The following is a 19894-nucleotide window of genomic DNA, read 5'->3' as shown; positions in this document are numbered from 1 at the left end:
CATTTTATTTGGCCTCGACAATTCTTTATTTCACTGTTAATATTACAAATATTACATTAATATTTTTGATTCATAACTGAAATGGCATTATTGACACCCTAGACATAATATTTGGTAGCACAGCCTTTGGTCAAAATAACTGGTATAATCAAGCGCTTCCTATAGCCATCAATGAGCTTCCTGCAACTCTGTACTGGCAGCTTGGCCCATTTCTCTTGCGTGCCATCTCCCAACTGCTGTTTTCGGGTCTCTCCACAAGTTTAATGGGATTTCGTTCTGTACTCATTGCTGGCCACTTTAGAACAGTCCAGTGTTTTCTCTCAAACCATTCCTCTGTGCTTTTTGAAGTGTGTTTAAGGTCATTGTCCTGCTGGAAGACCTTTGACGGAGACCCAGCTTTCTTGCACTGTGTCTGACATTGCGCTCAAAAATGCCTTGGTATTCTCCTGATTTCATGACCCAGTGCTAGAGTCAGCAAAGCAACCCCAAAACATCGCTGAACCTCCTCCATGTTTGACTGTAGGGAAGATGTTATTTTCTATGAAGGCTTAATTTTGTTCTCTGTAAACAGAGATGGTGTGCTTTACCAAAAAGCTCTAATTTGTTCTAATCTGCCCACAGGACATTCTCCCAGAAGGATTTTGGCATGTTCAGGTGTTAGGGCAAATTGCAGTCAGGCTTTCTTATGTCTCTCTCTCAGCAGTGGGGTCCTCCTGGGTCTCCTACCATATAACCCCCTGTCATTGAATTGGTGACGGACGGTGCGCGTTGAAATTGTCATACCTTGTGTCTGAAGGTCAGCTTGAATCTGTGTGCTTTCTCCACCATTCAAACAATCCTTTGCCGCAATCTTCCATCACGTTCTCTTGCGGACACTTCCAGGGAGGTTGGCTACAGCGGCATGGGCCTTAAACTTATTGATAACGTTACGTACGGTGGAAACAGGAACTCTGGAGATGGACTTGTAGCCTTGATTGTCCATGCTTTGCTACAATCTTGTGTCTGACCTCTTCAGATAATTCTCTGGTTTTCTTTATTTTCTCCGTGCTCTTTGCAGTACACTCAGTGACAAACAAACAGGAGAATGAGTCCTTTTCTCTATTCAAACTTCTTCTACTATGGTATAATGGCGTTTGCAACATTTAGATGTGCATTCCGCCACCTACTGTGCGGGTAGATAATAAGGATCCCAAAAAGGAAAACGTTTCGGTAAAAATAAATAAAATATCATACAAACTACCCAAAAATAAATTAACTGCACAAAATCAACCTGCTTTTCTGTAAAAACCTCATTCTAATCAGGTCCAACACAGGCTCAGAAGCCTCCTGTGAGGACAGGACTATAGTCCTTGGAGCCCCAAGTCTTTGAGCCTCAAAAACGTATCTGGCTACAGATATGATGTCCAGCTTCTTGGACATCTTAGACACTTGTGCTGTACAATTAATCTTCACAATGAGTGTATCCAGATCACCTGATTGACTTAAAACACTATCAACTGGTCGCACTGAATCCACCACCATATCGCCAACACTGTTGCCTCCTGCCCCTATGACTCTTTTCACCGCCTCCACATAGGAGCTCCGCTGTACAACCCTGATCCTTGACACCTGGACCTCCTTTACCCTAACAGGACACGCGAGGAAGTCTGGAGTAAGATGCCCACCACATTTGCAACATTTTCCATTCACAGATTCTTCAATATGATACTTCTCCCATCTGCAAACATTTGGCACGTGACCATATCCTTTACGATTTCTACAATGATTGTGGACTACAGGAAAAGGAGAACCGAGCATGCCCCCATTCTCACTGACAGGGCTGTAGTGGAGCAGGTTGAGAGTTTCAAATTCCTTGGTGTCCACATCAACAACAAACTATCATGGTCCAAACACACCAAGACAGTCGTGAAAAGGGCACGTCAATGCCTATTTCCCCTCAGGAGACTGAAAAGATTTGGCATGGGTACTCAGATCCTCAAAAAGTTCTACAGCTGCACCATCGAGAGAATCCTGACTGGTTGCATCACCGCCTGGTATGGCAACTCTTCGGCCTCCGACCGCAAGGCACTACAGAGGGTAGTGCGAATGGCCCAGTACATCACTGGGGCCAAGCTTCCTGCCATACAGGACCTCCATACAGGCGGTGTCAGAGGAAGGCCCTAAAAATTGTCAAAGACTCCAGACACCCTAGTCATAGACTCTCTCTGCTACCACACGGCAAGCGAAGGCAGTCTTTAGGTGGTCCTCTGGAGCCACCAGCACTTGCCAATATCCTTCATCATTCCTAAGCATTCCAGGAGTTCATTCACGCGGGGCATCGGATACGCGTTGAACGTAGAGATTGCGTTTACACCCCTAAAGTCATTGCAGAGCCTCATACTATGGTCAGGTTTGGGGACCAGGACTATGGGACTGGACAACTCACTCGTAGATAGCTTGATCACCCTCATCCTCAGCATCTCCCTTACCTCGTTCTTTGCGATGACTTGGCGGGCCTCAGGAATCCTGTAAGGCCGGATATGCACCTTCTTGCCGGGTTCAGTGTGAATATGATGAAACAGGACATCTGTTTGTCCTGGGAAGGGCGAGAATACCCTGCCGAATTGCATAATCAGCTTGTCTAGCTGTCTCGACTGCTCCGGAAGGAGAGTTCGGCCACAGTTCACCTGTAGCAGGGCCTTCTCTTTTTCCTTGTTCTCCACGGCCATCAAAGCCACACCCTTCTCTCTCCCATTGTACTTCTTCAGCAGGTTGATACCCCTTTACTTATTCCACATTTTGTTGTTACAGCCTGAATTCAAAAATGATTAAATATATTTGTTTTCTTACCCATCTATAGACAATACCCCATAATGACAATGTGAAAACATGTTTTTTTATAAATTTGGGCGCATTACTTGAAACTTAAATGCAGAAATATCTCAAGTATTTACACCCCTGAGTCAATAATTTGTATAAGCACTGTTGGCAGTGATTAAAGATGTGAGTCTTTCTGGGTAAGTCTCTAAGAGCTTTCCACACCTGGATTATGCAACATTTGCCCATTATTCTTTTCAAAATTCTTTAAGCTCTGTCAAATTGGTTGCTCATCATTTTCAGGTCTTGCCATAGATTAGTAAAAACCTGTTTTTTTTGCTTGTCATTATGGGGTATTATGTGTAGATTGATGAGTTGAAAAATACTATTTAATCAATTTTAGAATAAGGCTGTAACATAACCACATGTGGAAAAAGGAGTCTGAATACTTTCTGAATGCACTGTATATGGTTGGTATTTACAGTTTTTATTTTCTGCCCAGCCCAAACACCACGTTCAACTATTCATGGTCTACAATTTAGACCACAATTAGTTGAACGAAGTGTTAGTGAAAGGCTGGAACAAAACATGTAAACTCCTGTCATATGTACAAAAAACCTGGGTTCGATCCCAGGCTGTGACCTGGAGTCCCAAAGGGCGTTAGACAATTGGCCCAGCGTCGTCCGGTTTAGGGAAGGGTTTGGCCAGGTGCTCTAGTGACTCCTTGTGGCGGGCCGGGCGCCTGCAGGCTGACTACGGTCGTCAGTTGAACAGTGTTTCCTCCGACACATTGGTGTAGCTGGCTTCCGGGTTAAGCAAGCGGGTGTTAAGAAGCATGGCTTGGCAAGTTATGTTTAGAGGACGCATGACTCGACCTTTGCCTCTCCCGAGTCTGTTGGGGAGTTGCAGCAATGAGACAAGATCGTAATTGGGGAGAAAAAGGGGGTAAGAAAATGCATAATAATTAAGGGATGTGTTTTGTGTAGGTTTAACATGGCATTTATTACGTATTGATAACTGTGTACAGTGCCTTCGGAAAGTATTCAGACTCATTGTCTTTTTCCACATTTTGTTACGTTACAGCCTTATTCTAAATTATTATTTTTTTTAATTATCCCCAGCAATCAACACACAAGACCCTATAATGACAAAGCAAAAACAGTTTTTTTTCCCACAAATGTATTTAAAATAATCAGAAATACTTTATATAAGTGTTCAGACCCTTTGCAATGACACACAAAATTGAGCTCAGGTGCATCCTGTTTCCATTGATTATCCTTGAGATGTTTCTTAAACTTGATTTGAGTTCACATGTGGTAAATTCAATTGATTGGACATGACTTGGAAAGGCACACTCCTGTCAATAAAAGGCACATGACAGCCCACTTGGAGTTTGTCAAAAGGCACCCTAAAGACTCTCAGACCATGAGAAACAATATTCTCTGGTCTGATGAAACCAAGATTGAACTCTTTGGCCTGAATGCCAAGCGTCACATCTGGAGGAAACCTGGCACCATCCCTACAGTGAAGCATTGTGGTGGTGGCAGCATCATGCTGTGGGGATGTTTTTCAGTAGCAGGGACTGGGAGACTAGTCAGGATCGAGGCAAAGATGAACGGAGCAACGTACAGAGAGATACTTGATGAAAACCTGCTCCAGAGCGCTCAGGACCTCAAACTGGTTCAAAGGTTCACCCTCCAACAGGACGACGACCCGAAGCACACAGCCAAGACAACGCAGGAGTGGCTTCGGTACAAGTCTCTGAATGTCATTGAGTGGCCCAGCCAGAGCCTGGGCTTGAACACTATCAAACATCTCTGAAGAGACCTGAAAATAGCTTTGAAGGAAGGCTCGTCATCCAACCTGACAGAGCTTGAGAGGATCTGCAGAGAAGAATGGGAGAAACTCCCCATTCCCATTGATGAGGGAAAAATCTGTAGATTGATGAGGGAAAAATAATTATCAATTTTAGAATAAGGCTGTAACCTAACAAAATGTGGGAAAAGTAACTTTTATCAATATATTCGCCTGTATTTAACCCCAACAAATGAAATGCTAATCGACTGCTAATGTGGCTATTGTAAAAAACTACAAATGTCATGATGATCTGGACGAGACTGTAGAATCAAGGCAAACTCTGCATTAACTATCCAATGTTAGCTAAATGTAGTTATGAATAAATTGGCTAAATTTCTTAATTGACCTGTTAGCAACGGTGCCAGCTAGATATGACGTTCAGGAGCTTGCAGGGATTTGTAGTCTTGCATGATGTCTACTTTGATGCTAATTAGCATTTCCAATCTGAGAGTAAATAGAGCTGAATATTGATCAAATTCACCTTGTCTGAGAGAATTACATAGTTATCAAAACGTAACACCAGGGTAAAGCTACACAAAACACAGCCCTTAATTTAAGTGTTTCTAAAATCCCCTTTTGTAAAAATGAATGGTGGAAAAACTATTGGAACCATTTCCGTGTTTGACCGCTAGGTTTTAGGGATATTATGACACCGCCACCACAGATAGAACAATTAGCCAGATATTTCACCAGATGTATTAATTTGAAGCATCCGGTTGGAATTTCCACTCACGACCAAATATGGTGATGAGAGGAAGCCCGGTGGCCAGAAGTGGGAGAAGATGGATGGATTTTCTTGCAAATTTTCTCATCTATTATACATTTGATCTCCATACAGTTTTCTGTTTCCAAAACTAGAATTTGTAACAAACAGAGTGGATTGCGTTTTGTAGACTTTTCTCTTTGCCAAAGTTTTAAAAAACAATTGCGTTGTTTAGAATGAGTTATTGCACGAGCGCACTTCAGACTAGGCATTCCCTAACGGAAACCACGCGTAATCGACTCAAACTCCAGTCCAATTGGTGGCGGTAATGCACCTTTTTGGTTGCCAACCGCCATCTAAAAACCAGATAAGTATTGTCGTAAACATGACCAAGAACAATTTTCTCGTTAGGGTTTTTATTTAGACATTAACACAATGGAACTCAAACTATTATTAATTTAACTGCTCAGCATCACATACTTATGCCTCTTTAAATCGCGTTGGAGGCAGGACTTGGTTGATATATGTTATCTCTGTAACGCTAGCTTGCTAGTCGTTAGCAAACAATGGCCATGGTTTTTCACACTCAAATAGCCTCCATCATGGAGGTGCTAGCGAATGCAGCCGTGGCAGAGGTCTGTAAACTCGTGGATGACGACTATGCAGTGTTTCGTTTGGAAATAACTCAAAGCCAGAAAGAAAACAGGGTATTGCGGAGGAAACTACAGCTACTGGAGCTGAAGGTGTCACGGGAGCGCGCCGAGAAGACAACGCGAGAGCGCGCACACTCCAGTCGTCCCAGTAGTGTCAAGATCCTCGACCGATACAGAGGAATGGAAAGAGGTACATTTTGCAGAAGGCTGAGGCAGCGGGGCCCCCCTCTGTACATGTGTAACTAGATGTGTTAACCAGAATTGAGTCTTGGACAGTTTTTGGATCGTATGCAATAATTCCCCAGATTACTTAGCTATATTGCACAAAGACACAATTTTACATCCTGGCCAATTCTAGACTGTCAAAACTGTCAATATTGTACAATATAGCGTTCAGCATTGACAGTACCTAACCTAACCACCTATTTTCCCCCAATAACTCTCGTGTGAAGGACATCTCACTGGAGGCCACAGGAGCTTTGTGAAGCCAGTGGGACACAATACATGGAGAGATGACCAACCAATCACTGTTGATGAGGGGAGTGGAACCTCAACCCAAAATGTTATTGTGATAGAGGTTAGTGTAACAGTACATCAAATGTGGCCAGTTTATTTCAGAAAGGCTCCCCTCAGTTATTCACTTGCTTAGATAGACATCCTCATTTATCTGCCATAGGGGAGCTTGTGAGACTTCCCTGCGACATTGTTATCCAATTCTACTCATGTATCGGTAATAACCTCCCTTCTTCTTGTGTCAGGATGCAGACGCAGAGGCTTCAAGTCCTGGAGGATCGTCCCTGGTCAAGCAGGAGAGGACTGAAGAAGAGGATCCACGACACAGCATCACAGAGGTCAGTGGCACGCCGAACGCCATCCTAATGTCAGAGACATTTAACTGTAATGAACAGGATCTGACCACAGATCAGACCCAGAGGGGCTGGGCAGACTGGGCTGTCTTCCTGCTCCCGGCTCAGAGTATTTATCGGTATTTCACCAGAGCCAAAGGGCTGTTAATTCTTGTGTAGATGGTGATGCGTTACACACTGGAGGTGATGATCTGTCTTGTTCTTACGCTACACAGATGGACCTGGCAACATATCCTTGGGTTTAGAGACACAGATTGATCTGTCTAGAGAAGACTGGAACCAGTACAGTGGTAGTGTATACTTTGAAGGGTGCCTAGATAAGAAAGGTGATATAGTGGTAGATAAAGTGACTGATAAAGTGGGTGACATTCCTTTCACATGGAATGCAGATATTCACCTAGGAGACAGACACTCACAGGACAGACTTCTTAGATTACATGAAAAGCTTAGAGACAAATCCAAATGTCGAGTCCCATTTCCCTTTACAGGCGTTCAGGGATCGCAACCCAGTGTCCACGTCAATGGGGCCTTCCAATTCACACGGCCTTTTCGATCAGGTATTGAACTCAAATGACAGGGCTAGAGCCAGATTCAGGGAGGGGGAGCCACATCGTTCTTCTGCATGTTCTGTAACAAAGGCTTTAGCTGCCTCCAGAAGGTGGTTCCACCAGTAGTTCCACATGGGATAAATCCTTCAGTAGTACCCAGTGTCACATGCACTTCACCCAGGCTGGCAACCTGAAGAGGCACCAGAGGGTCCACACGGGCAAAATCCTACAGCGCCCCCCATTGTGAGAAGAGGTTCTCCCACCAGCACCATCTGAAGATCCACCTGAAGGTCCACACGGGAGAGAGGCCGTTCGCCTGTACACACTGTGGGAAGAGGTTCTCAGAGAGGAGCTACCTCAGGATACACCAGCAGAAAAACCATTCCACTCGATTCGTTTCTGATGTTTAGAATTAACCATTAAAGACAAATATACATTTTTATTGTTGTCAGCAGAAAATATCCACAGATACACTTGGAATAACAAGAGTAACAGATTTCAGTGTTCAATATTCCTGGGTATAATATTGCATCCAGGCACTGTGTGATATATAAGGCATATATAACCCTAAAGTATGTTATATATTGTTTGTACTATGTAGGATATATGATGTTCACAAATGCATATTTAATTACTTTATTTCAAGTACTTACATTTTTCTTCAAGACACTTTTAATGAGAAAATTAATGCAGTTCATCAAGCTCATGCTGATTTTTATGGTGTATTTTTATTATTATGTAATTTAAAACTTATTTATGTTTTTAAAAAAAAAACACAAAATGGGACTTTTTATTCTAAACTTTCATTGAGACTTTCTTTAGTACACATCACATCCGATCTCACCCTATTCTGCATACACCCAACAGCGCTTTATAACCATTATAGACTTATTAAATATACCTACAAAAACCCACACATGAACAAACACCTACGGTACATGTCAGAATAGTTTAGTTGGGTTTGTTAGGCTTTTGACTCATATTTACCCACACCATCATATTTATGTCCACCATGATGAATTTAACAACAATTACATAATTATTTAACTACAGTATAGGACGTACCTGAGGGAGTGTAATCTGTATCAGCTGTCTCTTCCAGGAGGAGGAGGGCCCAGAGGGGCTGCTAGTGAAGGAGGAGGGGTGTGAGGAGGGTCTGGGGAACACTGAGGGGATCATGGTCATAGATGACAACCAGACTACACCTCTTCCTGAACCCGCAGAGGAACAAGCTGAGCAGCACAGGACCACACACCGTCTCACTGAGGTGAGTCCACTGTGAACTACTGTCTGTTTGGCATTAGGTCAGGGCCCGTATCCACAAAGCCTCTCAGAGTAGGAGTGCTGACCAGGTGGGGGCCTGATCCTAGATCAGTACTCTTACTCTTAGAAGTCTTGTGAGTAGAAAATTAGTCGTAAGTGCTGGGACTAGAGACATTTTACTCCTACTCTTATGGTTAAAAAATAAAGCTATGCAGGAAGCCTCTTTAGTCATGAGTCCCACCTACTTGACAGATACTTTTGGTCATGTAGTGTAAGTGGCCACCTGATCGTCAAACATCTCGAGTTGAGAACAAGTTCTCATTTGCAACTGCGACCTGGCCAAGATAAAGCATAGCAGTTTGACACACAACAACACAGAGTTACACATGGAATAAACAAAACATACAGTCAATAATACAGTGGAAAAAAACAAAACAAAAAGTCTATATACTGTGAGTGCAAATGAGGTAAGATAAGGGAGTTAAGGCATTAAATAGGCCATGGTGGCGAAGTAATTACAATATAGCAATTAAACACTGGAATGATAGATGTGCAAGTAGAATTACTGGGGTGCAAAGGAGCAAGATAAATAAATAAATACAGTATGGGGATGAGGTAGTTGGATGGGCTGTTTACAGATGGGCTATGTACAGGTGCCATGATCTGTGAGCTGCTTTGACAGCTGGTGCTTAAAGCTAGTGAGGGAGATATGAGTCTCCAGCTTTAGTGCTTTTTGCAGTTTGTTCCAGTCATTGGCAGCAGAGAACTGGAAGGAGAGGCGGCCAAAGGAGGAATTGGCTTTGGGGGGTGACCAGTGAGATATACCTGCTGGAGTGCGTGCTACAGGTGGGTGTTGCTATGGTGACCAGTGAGCTGAGATAAGGCGGAGCTTTACCTAGCAGAGACTTGTAGATGACCTGGAGCCAGTGGGTTTGGCGACGAGTATGAAGCGAGGGCCAGCCAACGAGAGCATATAGGTCGCAGTGGTGGGTAGTATATGGGGCTTTGGTGACAAAACGGATGGCACTGTGATAGACTATCCAATTTGTTGAGTAGAGTGTTGGAGGCTATTTTGTAAATAAAATCGCCAAAGTCGAGGATTGGTAGGATGGTCACGAGGGTATGTTTGGCAGCATGAGTGAAGGATACTTTGTTTGCGAAATAGGAAGCCGATTCTAGATTTAATTTTGGATTGGAGATGCTTTATGTGAGTCTGGAAGGAGAGTTTACAGTCTAACCAGGCACCTAGTTATTCGTAGTTATCCACATATTCTAAGTTGGAGCTGTCCAGAGTAGTGATGCTGGACGGGCGGGCTGGTGCGGGCAGTGATCGGTTGAAGAGCATGCATTTAGTTTTACTTGCATTCAAGAGCAGTTGGAGGCCACAGAAGGAGAGTTGTATGGCATTGAAGCTCGTCTGGAGGTTAGTTAACAGTGTCCAAAGAAGGGCCAGAAGTATACAAAATGGTGTCGTCTGCATAGAGGTGGTGTAGAGAATCACCAGCAGCAAGAGCGACATCATTGATGTATACAAAAAAGAGAGTCGGCCTGAGAATTGAACCCTGTGGCACCCCCATAGAGACTGCCAGAGGTCCGGACAACAGGCCCTCCGATTTCACACACTGAGAAGTAGTTGGTGAACCAGGCGAGGCAATCATTTGTGAAACCAAGGCTGTTGAGTCTGTTAATAAGAATGTGGTGATTGGCAGAGTCTAAAGCCTTGGCCAGGTCGATGAATACGGCTGCACAGTAATGTCTCTTATCGATGGCGGTTATGATATCATTTAGGACCTTGAGTGTGGCTGAGGTGCACCCATGACCAGCTCTGAAACCAGATTGCATAGCGGAGAAGGTACGTTGGGATTTGAAATGGTCGGTAATCTGTTTGTTAACTTGGCTTTTGAAGACCTTAGAAAGGCAGGGTAGGATAGATATAGGTCTGTAGCAGTTTGTGTCTAGGGTGTCTCCCCCTTTGAAGAGGGGGATGACTGTGGCAGCTTTACAATCTTTGGGAATCTCAGATGATACGAAAGAGGGGTTGATAGGGGTTGCAACAGTTTCGGCAGATCATTTTAGAAAGAGAGGCTCTAGATTGTTTAGCCAGGCTGATTTGCAGGGGTCCAGATTTTGCAGCTCTTTCAGAACATCAGCTTTCTAGATTTGGGTGAAGGAGAAATGGGGGAGGCTTGGGCGAGTTGCTGTGGGGGGTGCAGGGCTGTTGACCGGGGTAGAGGTAGACAGATGGAAAGCATGGCCAGCTGGATTTATTGGTGGTGACCGTGTTTCCTAGCCTCAGTGCAGTGGGCAGCTGGGAGGAGGTGCTCTAATTCTCCATGGACTTTACAGTGTCCCAGAACTTCTTTGAGTTTGTGCTACAGGATGCAAATTTCTGCTTGAAAAAGCTAGGCTTAGCTTTCCTAACTGCCTGTGTATTTAGGTTCCTAACTTCCCTGAAAAGTTGCATGTCACGAGGGCGTTTCGATGCTAATGCAGAATGCCACAGGATGTTTTTGTGCTGGTCAAGGGCAGTCAGGTCTGGAGAGAACCATGGGCTATATCTGTTCCTGGTGCAAACTTTTTTGAAAGGGGCATGCTTATTTAAGATGGTGAGGAAGGCATTTTTAAGACTGACCAGGCATCCTCTACTGACGGGATGAGGTCAATATCCTTCCAGGATAACCGGGCCAGGTCGATTAGAAAGGCCTGCTCGCTGAAGTGTTTTAGGGAGCGTTTGACAGTGATGAGGGGTGGTCGTTTGACCGTGGACCCATTACAGATGCAGACAATGAGGCAGTGATCGCTGAGATCTTGGTTGAAAACAGCAGAGGTGTATTTGGACGGCAAGTTGGTCAGGATGATATCTATGAGGGTGGCCTTGTTTATGGATTTGGTGTTGTACCTGGTTGGTCCATTGATCATTTGTGTGAGATTGAGGGCATCAAGCTTAGATTGTAGGATGGCCGGGGTGTTAAGCTAACAGTCCGATGTGCTCTGGACAGCTAACAGGCCGCGGCTAGCAGGCTAACGGCGGAGCCAATTGAGAAACCCCCCTCGGGCAAATCACGTCGGTGGTGCAGTCGTGATGGGTCGGCGGGTGTCCTTTGCCAGTTGGTAAAATAGGTATTGTAGCCCAGGGAGTGGCTGATTGGCCTCTTTGGCTAGCCGAGAGATGGGCCTGGCAGGGCTAGCTCCAGGCCAATTGGTTCTTGCTTCGGGACAGGGACGTTAGCCAGGAGTGTCCACTCGCCTAGGAGCTAGCTAGCTAGCTAGCTGTGATGATCCATGTGAAAAAAAAAAAAAAAAGGTTCAGAGCTTGCGGTAGGAATCCGGAGATATGGAGAAAAATAAGTCCGATTTGCTCTGATTTGAGTCGTGCTGTGCAGACTGGCGAAAGTTGTTCGTGCTAGAGGTAGCTGATGACCGCTAGCAGTGGCTAGCTGACTACTAGCTAGTTAGCTGACTACTAGCTAGTTAGCTGGCTTGCTTCTGTTGGGGTTCTGGTTCAGAAGACTTCTGAAACTTCCGGTTTAGACGACTTCCGGTTCAGAAGAATTCATCCCAAAGGTGTTCGCTGGGGTTGAAGTCAGGGCTCTGTGCAGGCCAGTCAAGTTCTTCCACACCGATTTCGGCAAACCATTTCTGTATGGACCTCGTTTTGTGCACCGGGGAATTGTCGGGCTGAAACAGGAAAGGGCCTTCCCTAAACTTTTGTCACAAAGTTGGAAGCACAGAATCGTCTAGATTCTTTCTATGCTATTGCATTAAGATTTCCCTTCACTGGAACTGAGAGGCTTTGTCCAAACCATGAAAATTAGCCCCACACCATCATTCCTCCTCCACCAAACTTTACAATTGGCACTATGCATTTGGGCAGGTAGCCTTCTCCTGGCATCCGTCGGACTGCCAGATGGTGAAGCATGATTCATCACTCCAGAGAACGCGTTTCCACTGCTCCAGAGCCCAATGGCGGCAAGATATACACCACTCCAGCAGACGCTTGGCATTGCGCATGGTGATCTTAGACTTGTGTGTGGCTGCTCGGCCATGGAAACCCATTTCATGAAGCTCCAGACGAACAGTTGTTGTGCTGACGTTGCTTCCAGAGGATGTTTGGAACTCTGTAGTGAGTGTTGCAACTGAGGACAGACTACTTTTACGCGCTACACGCTTCAAGCACTCGGCGGCCCGTTCTCTGAGCTTGTGTGGCCTACCGCCTACAGCACTTACAGTTGACCAGGGCAGAAATTTGATGAACTGACTTGTTAGAAAGTTGGCATCCTATGACGGTGCCCAGTTGAAAGTCACTGAGCTCTTCAGTAAGGCCATACTACTGCCAAATTTTCCTATGGAGATTGCATGGCTGTGTGCTCGATTTTATACACCTGTCAGCAACGGGTGTGGCTGATATAGCCAAATCCATTCATTTGAAGGGGTACCACATTATGTTGTGTATATATACAGTGCATTCAGAAAGTATTAAGATCCCTTGACTTTTCCCAAATGTTGTTAAGTTACAGCCTTAAAAATAAATAAATGCTCATCAATCTACACACAATTCTTTACTCAGACCCTTTACTTAGTACTTTGTTGAAGCACCTTCGGCAGCGATTACAGCCTTTAGTCTTCTTGGGTCTGACTCAACAAGCTTGGCACATCTGTATCTCCCATTCTTCTCTGCAGATCCTCTCAAGCTCTGTCAGGTTGGATGGGGAGCATTGCTGCACAACTATTTTCAGGTCTCTCCAAAGATGTTCATTCGGGTTCAAGTCTGGGCTCTGGTTGGGTCACTCAATGACATTCAGAGACTTATCCCCAAGCCACTCCTGCGTTTTCTTGGCTTTTTGCTTAGGGTCGTTGTCCTATTGGAAGGTGAACCTTTGCCCCAGTTTGAGGTCCTGAGCTCTCTGGAGCACGTTTTCATCAAGGATCTTTCTGTACTTTGCTCTGTTCATCTTTCCCTCGATCCTGACGAGTCTCCTGCCGCTGAAAAACATCCCCACAGCATGATGCTGCCACCACCATGCTTCACTGTAGGGATGGTGCAAGGTTTCCTCCAGATGTGACGCTTGGCATTCAGGCCAAAGAGTTCAATCTTTCTTTCCTCAGACCAGAGAATCTTGCTTCTCATGGTCTGAGAGTCTTTAGATGCCTTTTGGCAAACTCCAAGCGGGCTGTCATGTGCCTTTTTTTTACTGAGAAGTGGCTTCAGTCTGGCCACTCTACCATAAAGGCCTGCTTGGTGGAGTGCTGCAGAGATGTTTGTCCTTCTGGAAGGTTCTCCCATCTCCACAGAGGAACTCTGGAGCTCCTTCCCTAGATCTGTGCCTCGACACAATCCTGTCTCGAAGCTCTACGGACAATTCCTTCAACCTCGTGGCTTGATTTTTTGCTCTGACATGCACTGTGAACTGGTGGGACATTATATAGACAGGTGTGTGCCTTTTCAAAATCATGTCCAATCAATTGAATTTACAACAGGTGGATTCCAAGTTGTAGAAACATCTCAAGGATGAACAATGTAAACAGGATGCAGCTGAGCTCAATTTCGAGTCTCATAGCAAAGGATCTGAATACTTATGTAAATAAGGTATTTCTGTTTTGTTTTTTTAAACATTTGAAAAAATTTCTAAAAACCTGTTTTACTTTTTCCATTTTAAAATAAGGCCGTAACAAAATGTGGGAAAAGTCAGGGGGTCTGAATACTTTCCGAAGGCACTGTAGTGTATTAAGGACACCTCTTGAGCTGTCCTAACCAGTTAAGAGGTACCAGCCGGTGCCTTGATAATAGAAAAATGCGGAGTCAGTGGTTCCTGCGCCACATGCAATTGCTTTGGAGTTGTTGAAAAAATGTTTATTGATATGAATGTAACTTTACGTCAAACGTTGCAATGGTAAAATGTTTTATAACTTTCACTTGACACGATAACTTTGCCTTCTCTTAATTTTTTCCTAATGTTGGAATGCATAATCTTTTAAGAAATTCTGATATTTTTTATAATGCGATAGGCATATTGCACTGAATCATACAGTATGGTTGTTAAAAGTAGAAGTTGGATAGCTGTTATATCAACACACGCGTACTCCCGTTCAACAATTCTCTAAATTACTTCTGGCACGGTAGGCTAGGCATCCACTCGATAATGTTGCATAAAACGTTTGAAAGGTCTATCAATAATCATCAAACCGTAGGCCCTAGATGCTGTCAATTGCTTATTAATCAATTGCCCAACTCATAACTTGAAATAACACGATGTATGTTAATTGAATAATCAAAAGAAAATTGTTATTATTTATTAGCCTAGTGGTTATAAGTATTTAGGCATATCATGTGACTTAGGCCTCATGTAAAATCATTGTCAGAAGCGCAAAAGATAGCATGTAGATCTGTTCTGAACAAAAATAAAAACACAGCATGTAAATTGTTTGTTAAAAATTAAATTGTTTTAAAATTAAAGATCCCAGATATTTTCCATATGCATATGCATATGAAAAACATTTTTTCTCTCAAATGTTCTGCACAAATTAGTTTACATCCCTGTTAGTGAGCATTTCTCCTTTGCCAAGATAATCCATCCACCTGAAAGGTATGGCATATCAAGAAGCTTATTAAACAGCATGTTCATTACACAGGTGCACCTTGTGCGGGGGACAATAAAACGGTCCTATCTCTAAAATGTGCAGCATTGTCAAACAACACAATGCAACAGATGTCTAAAGTTTTGAGAGAGCGTGCAATTGGCATGCTGACTGCAAGAATGTCCACCAGAGCTGTTGCCAGAGAACTGAATGTGAATTGCTCTACCATAACTCGCCTCAAACGTCTTTTTAGAGAATTTGGCAGTACGTCCAACCGGCGTCACAACCACAGACGATGTATGGCGTCATGTGGGCGAGCTGTTTGCTGATTTCAACGTTGTGAACAGAGTGCCCCGTGGTGGGGTTATGGTATGGGCAGGCATAAGCTATGGACAAAATGAATGCACAGAGATACAGTGACGAGATGCTGAGGCTTATTGTCGTGCCATTTATCCTCCACCATCACCTCATGTTTCAGCATGATAATGCACAGCCCCATGTCGCAAGTATCTGTACACAATTCTTGGAAGCTGAAAATGTCCCTGTTTTTCCATGGCTTGCATACTTCCATTGAGCATGTTTGGAATGCTCTGGATCGACGCATACAACAGGGTGTTTCAGTTCCCGACAAAATCCAGCAACTTCACAGCCATTGAAGAGTGGGACAACATTCCACAGGCTACACTCAACAGCCTGATCAACTCTGATGTGTAATTTTTTTAAAAATGTTGCATATTGCGTATGTTTTTGTTCAGCGTAGATTATTTATTGGTTGATCATATAGAAATATCAAAACATTCTTTGAACTCCAAAACAATTGCATGGGGTACAGGAGCCTCTGCCTTTTCTTATTATCAAGACACTTGCTGGTAACTCTTAATCGGTTAGGACAACTCATGAGGGGTCCTAAATATCTGTCGACTAGAAGAGGCTTCACGCATAGCTTTTATTTTTACCTATAAGAGTAGGAGTAAAATGTCTCTATTCTCAGTACTTACGGCCACATTTCTAGTCTAAGACGCTTTGTGAATACAAGCCCTGATCTTGATTAATTTTGTCTTAAGTGTGGGACCATGCCTTTGAATTAGCAAACCAATAAAGAATGTCAAGTGATCAAATCAACTAACATTTGCTTAGTACTCATAGCAATCACTCGTCTGATCAGAAGATGCTCCATAGCAGGGTGCTCATATCAGATTTCTTGATCCAACATTCTCTCACTCTGTATCTCTTACAGTCAGTAGACATGGAGGATGGAAAGCCTGATCTGCTGCTGGTCAAAGAGGAGACGATAGAGGATGCACCAGAGAGCATTGATCTGCTGAGTGGACTAAAGATGGGGGAGCAAAGTAAGAGATAAATACACTGCTCAAAAAAATAAAGGGAACACTAAAATAACACATCCTAGATCTGAATGAATGAAATATTCTTATTAAATACTTTTTTCTTTACATAGTTGAATGTGCTGACAACAAAATCACACAAAAATGATCAATGGAAATCAAATTTATCAACCCATGGAGGTCTGGGTTTGGAGTCACACTCAAAATTAAAGTGGAAAACCACACTACAGGCTGATCCAACTTTGATGTAATGTCCTTAAAACAAGTCAAAATGAGGCTCAGTAGTGTGTGTGGCCTCCACGTGCCTGTATGACCTCCCTACAACGCCTGGGCATGCTCCTGATGAGGTGGCGGATGGTCTCCTGAGGGATCTCCAGATGTGCTCAATTGGATTCAGGTCTGGGTAACGGGCGGGCCAGTCCATAACATCAATGCCTTCCTCTTGCAGGAACTGCTGACACACTCCAGCCACATGTGGTCTAGCATTATCTTGCATTAGGAGGAACCCAGGGCCAACCGCACCAGCATATGGTCTCACAAGGGGTCTGAGGATCTCATCTCATTACCTAATAGCAGTCAGGCTACCTCTGGCGAGCACATTGGAGGGCTGTGCGGCCCCCCAAAGAAATGCCACCCCACACCATGACTGACCCACCGCTAAACCGGTCATGCTGGAGGATGTTGCAGGCAGCAGAACGTTCTCCACGGCGTCTCCAGACTCTGTCACGTCTGTCACATGTGCTCAGTGTGAACCTGCTTTCATCTGTGAAGAGCACATGGCGCCAGTGGCGAATTTGCCAATCTTGGTGTTCTCTGGCAAATGCCAAACGTCCTGCACGGTGTTGGGCTGTAAGCACAACCCCCACCTGTGGACGTCGGGCCCTCATACCACCCTCATGGAATCTGTTTCTGACCGTTTGAGCAGACACATGCACATTTGTGGCCTGCTGGAGGTCATTTTGCAGGGCTCTGGCAGTGCTCCTCCTGCTCCTCCTTGCACAAAGGCGGAGGTAGCGGTCCTGCTGCTGGTTTGTTGGCCTCCTCCTACGGCCTCCTCCACGTCTCCTGATGTACTGGCCTGTCTCCTGGTAGCGCCTCCATGCTCTGGACACTACGCTGACAGACACAGCAAACCTTCCTGCCACAGCTCTCATTGATGTTCCATCCTGGATGAGCTGCATTACCTGAGCCACTTGTGTGGGTTGTAGACTCCGTCTCATGCTACCACTAGAGTGAAAGCACCGCCAGCATTCAAAAGTGACCAAAACATCAGCCAGCATAGGAACTGAGAAGTGGTCTGTGGTCACCACCTGCAAAACCACTCCTTTATTGGGGGTGTCTTGCTAATTGCCTATAATTTCCACCTGTTGTCTATTCCATTTGCACAACAGCATGTGAAATGTATTGTCAATCAGTGTTGCTTCCTAAGTGGACAGTTTGATTTCACAGAAGTGTGATTGACTTGGAGTTACATTGTGTTGTTTAAGTGTTCCCTTTATTTTTTTGAGCAGTGTACATATAGCCTACATACTAATAGTAATAGATCTTCAGTGGGAATAGTGATGCACCTGGCTATTATTATTTATTTATTTTCTTCATTCATAAAATTAAATCAGTACAACTTATGTTTAAATACAAAACACACATAATGTATGAACTTGACCAAGTTATTGAGTCAAATTCCCTATGTAGTTTTCTCTGCCATGTTTTTAAGATCTATTTTCTAACCTCTTCCTGCAGGTGCTTGGCTGGAGGCTAACAGGGGAGACTGGGTGGCCATCTTGGATTCCCAGACCCAGACGGGTCCATTCAATGGCCCGGGGGACGACATCACTGAGCAGGCCAGGACCAGAGGCGACATAGTGGAGGTCAGTGGATGGGACAGCGTCTTCAACTCTGGGCTGCGGAAGAACAATGTTAACAAGAAACAGACTGTCGAACACAAAACAACAGCTGAACTTAGTCTCCATGACAACAGACTGGCTGAGACCAGGACGAGGCGTAAATTTGGTCTGCGTGGACGGGGAGGTTTCGGTATGCGGCTGGAGAGAGAAGAGACTGACTCGGCTAGCGATGCTCCGTCCTGCTCCTATAGTTGTGAGTCAGAGAGATCGATGGCACCTCAGGTTAACCCCCTAACAGGTGCTGCCTTCAGCCTGCCTTCTATAGGATCTATCAACTGGAACATGGACCCTGCGACAACACAGACACTCCCTGGCCTTCATCCTCCTCACACTCTCCTTATGTTAAATCAGACCTCAGACAATGCCCGTACCTCAACACTAAAGGGCTACACAAGCCCATTGACAAATGACAGTAGTAGAGATGGAATCAGTAAAGGTGGCGGTGCCAAAGAGAAGCGCTTCCCGTGTTCGTTCTGTGGGAAAGCCTTCCGTTTGCCCAAACAAGTGGAGATCCACCAGAGGATGCACACAGGGGAGAAACCATTCGGCTGCCACCTGTGCCGGGCCAGTTTTTCAGACTCGTCCAACTTGAAGAGGCACCAGAGGGTCCACACAGGGGAGAAACCCTACAGCTGCCCCCAGTGTGAGAAGAGGTTCTCCCGCCAGCACCATATGAAGATGCACCTGAAGGTCCACACGGGAGAGAGACCTTTCGCCTGTACACACTGTGGGAAGAGTTTCTCAGAGAGGAGCTATCTCAGGATACACCAGCAGAAAATGCACACGGCCCATGTATAGTGTAATGTAGTATATTTAATGTAGTGTTAGTCAGTTTGTAGTTAATTCTGTTGGTTTTGGATGTAGTAGGGAACTGGATGAGAACTGAAGAAATAATGAGTATGATGAGACAGAGAAGATCAGGGGTTATCAACAGGATGGTCGGCCCCCTAATCCTGCCTAATGAGTGGGCAGGCCATGCCTATAGCATATCATAATTGCATCAATGATTTATATATCAATGGTCATAACAAACTCTGAACACCATTACATCAAAATGGATGTAGAGGACATGACAAATAAACTCAAAAGGTGGGAATATTTACAGGTTGCTCAGGAGGTAAAGGGAAAGTGGAATAAATGTGACTAGTTATGGAAAATACTGGAGATCAAAAAGGAGGTAAGGAGCCAGCACTGCTTGTATATTATGTGTAATAAAGTATAAGCATACTAGAGAGTATGTTGTAATGGTTTTTTTTCATGCCTTAATTACAACAAAGTCTAAAAACTGTCAAATTAATTTGTGGAACGGTTTAGTTATTGTTTATGCTAATTATTCAAGACTTGCTTTATTTTATTTTAAAATTTAAAATACTAGATTGCATTTC

General features: G+C 44.3%; 3 protein-coding genes across 3 annotated transcripts in view; 2 read left to right on the top strand and 1 right to left on the bottom strand.

The window, feature by feature from the left end:
- The window catches only part of LOC139418939 (zinc finger protein 282-like), a 189983-nt gene that overhangs the window by 84591 nt on the left and 85498 nt on the right, over positions 1 to 19894 (top strand). The gene's annotated exons all lie outside the window — the stretch shown is intronic.
- The window catches only part of LOC139418947 (uncharacterized), a 349701-nt gene that overhangs the window by 274585 nt on the left and 55222 nt on the right, over positions 1 to 19894 (bottom strand). The gene's annotated exons all lie outside the window — the stretch shown is intronic.
- On the top strand, positions 5689 to 19744 carry LOC139418942 (uncharacterized). Its single transcript, XM_071168733.1, has 6 exons — positions 5689 to 6199; positions 6462 to 6586; positions 6768 to 6860; positions 8526 to 8690; positions 16500 to 16611; positions 18346 to 19744. Exons 1-6 carry the CDS (start codon positions 5923 to 5925, stop codon positions 19305 to 19307), a joined length of 1734 nt encoding a protein of 577 aa, XP_071024834.1. The 5' UTR covers positions 5689 to 5922; the 3' UTR covers positions 19308 to 19744.

The sequence above is a fragment of the Oncorhynchus clarkii genome, chromosome 10 (genome assembly GCF_045791955.1).
Source record: "Oncorhynchus clarkii lewisi isolate Uvic-CL-2024 chromosome 10, UVic_Ocla_1.0, whole genome shotgun sequence".
Lineage (NCBI taxonomy): Eukaryota > Metazoa > Chordata > Actinopteri > Salmoniformes > Salmonidae > Oncorhynchus > Oncorhynchus clarkii.
This window is presented reverse-complemented; position numbering and strand designations above follow the sequence as displayed.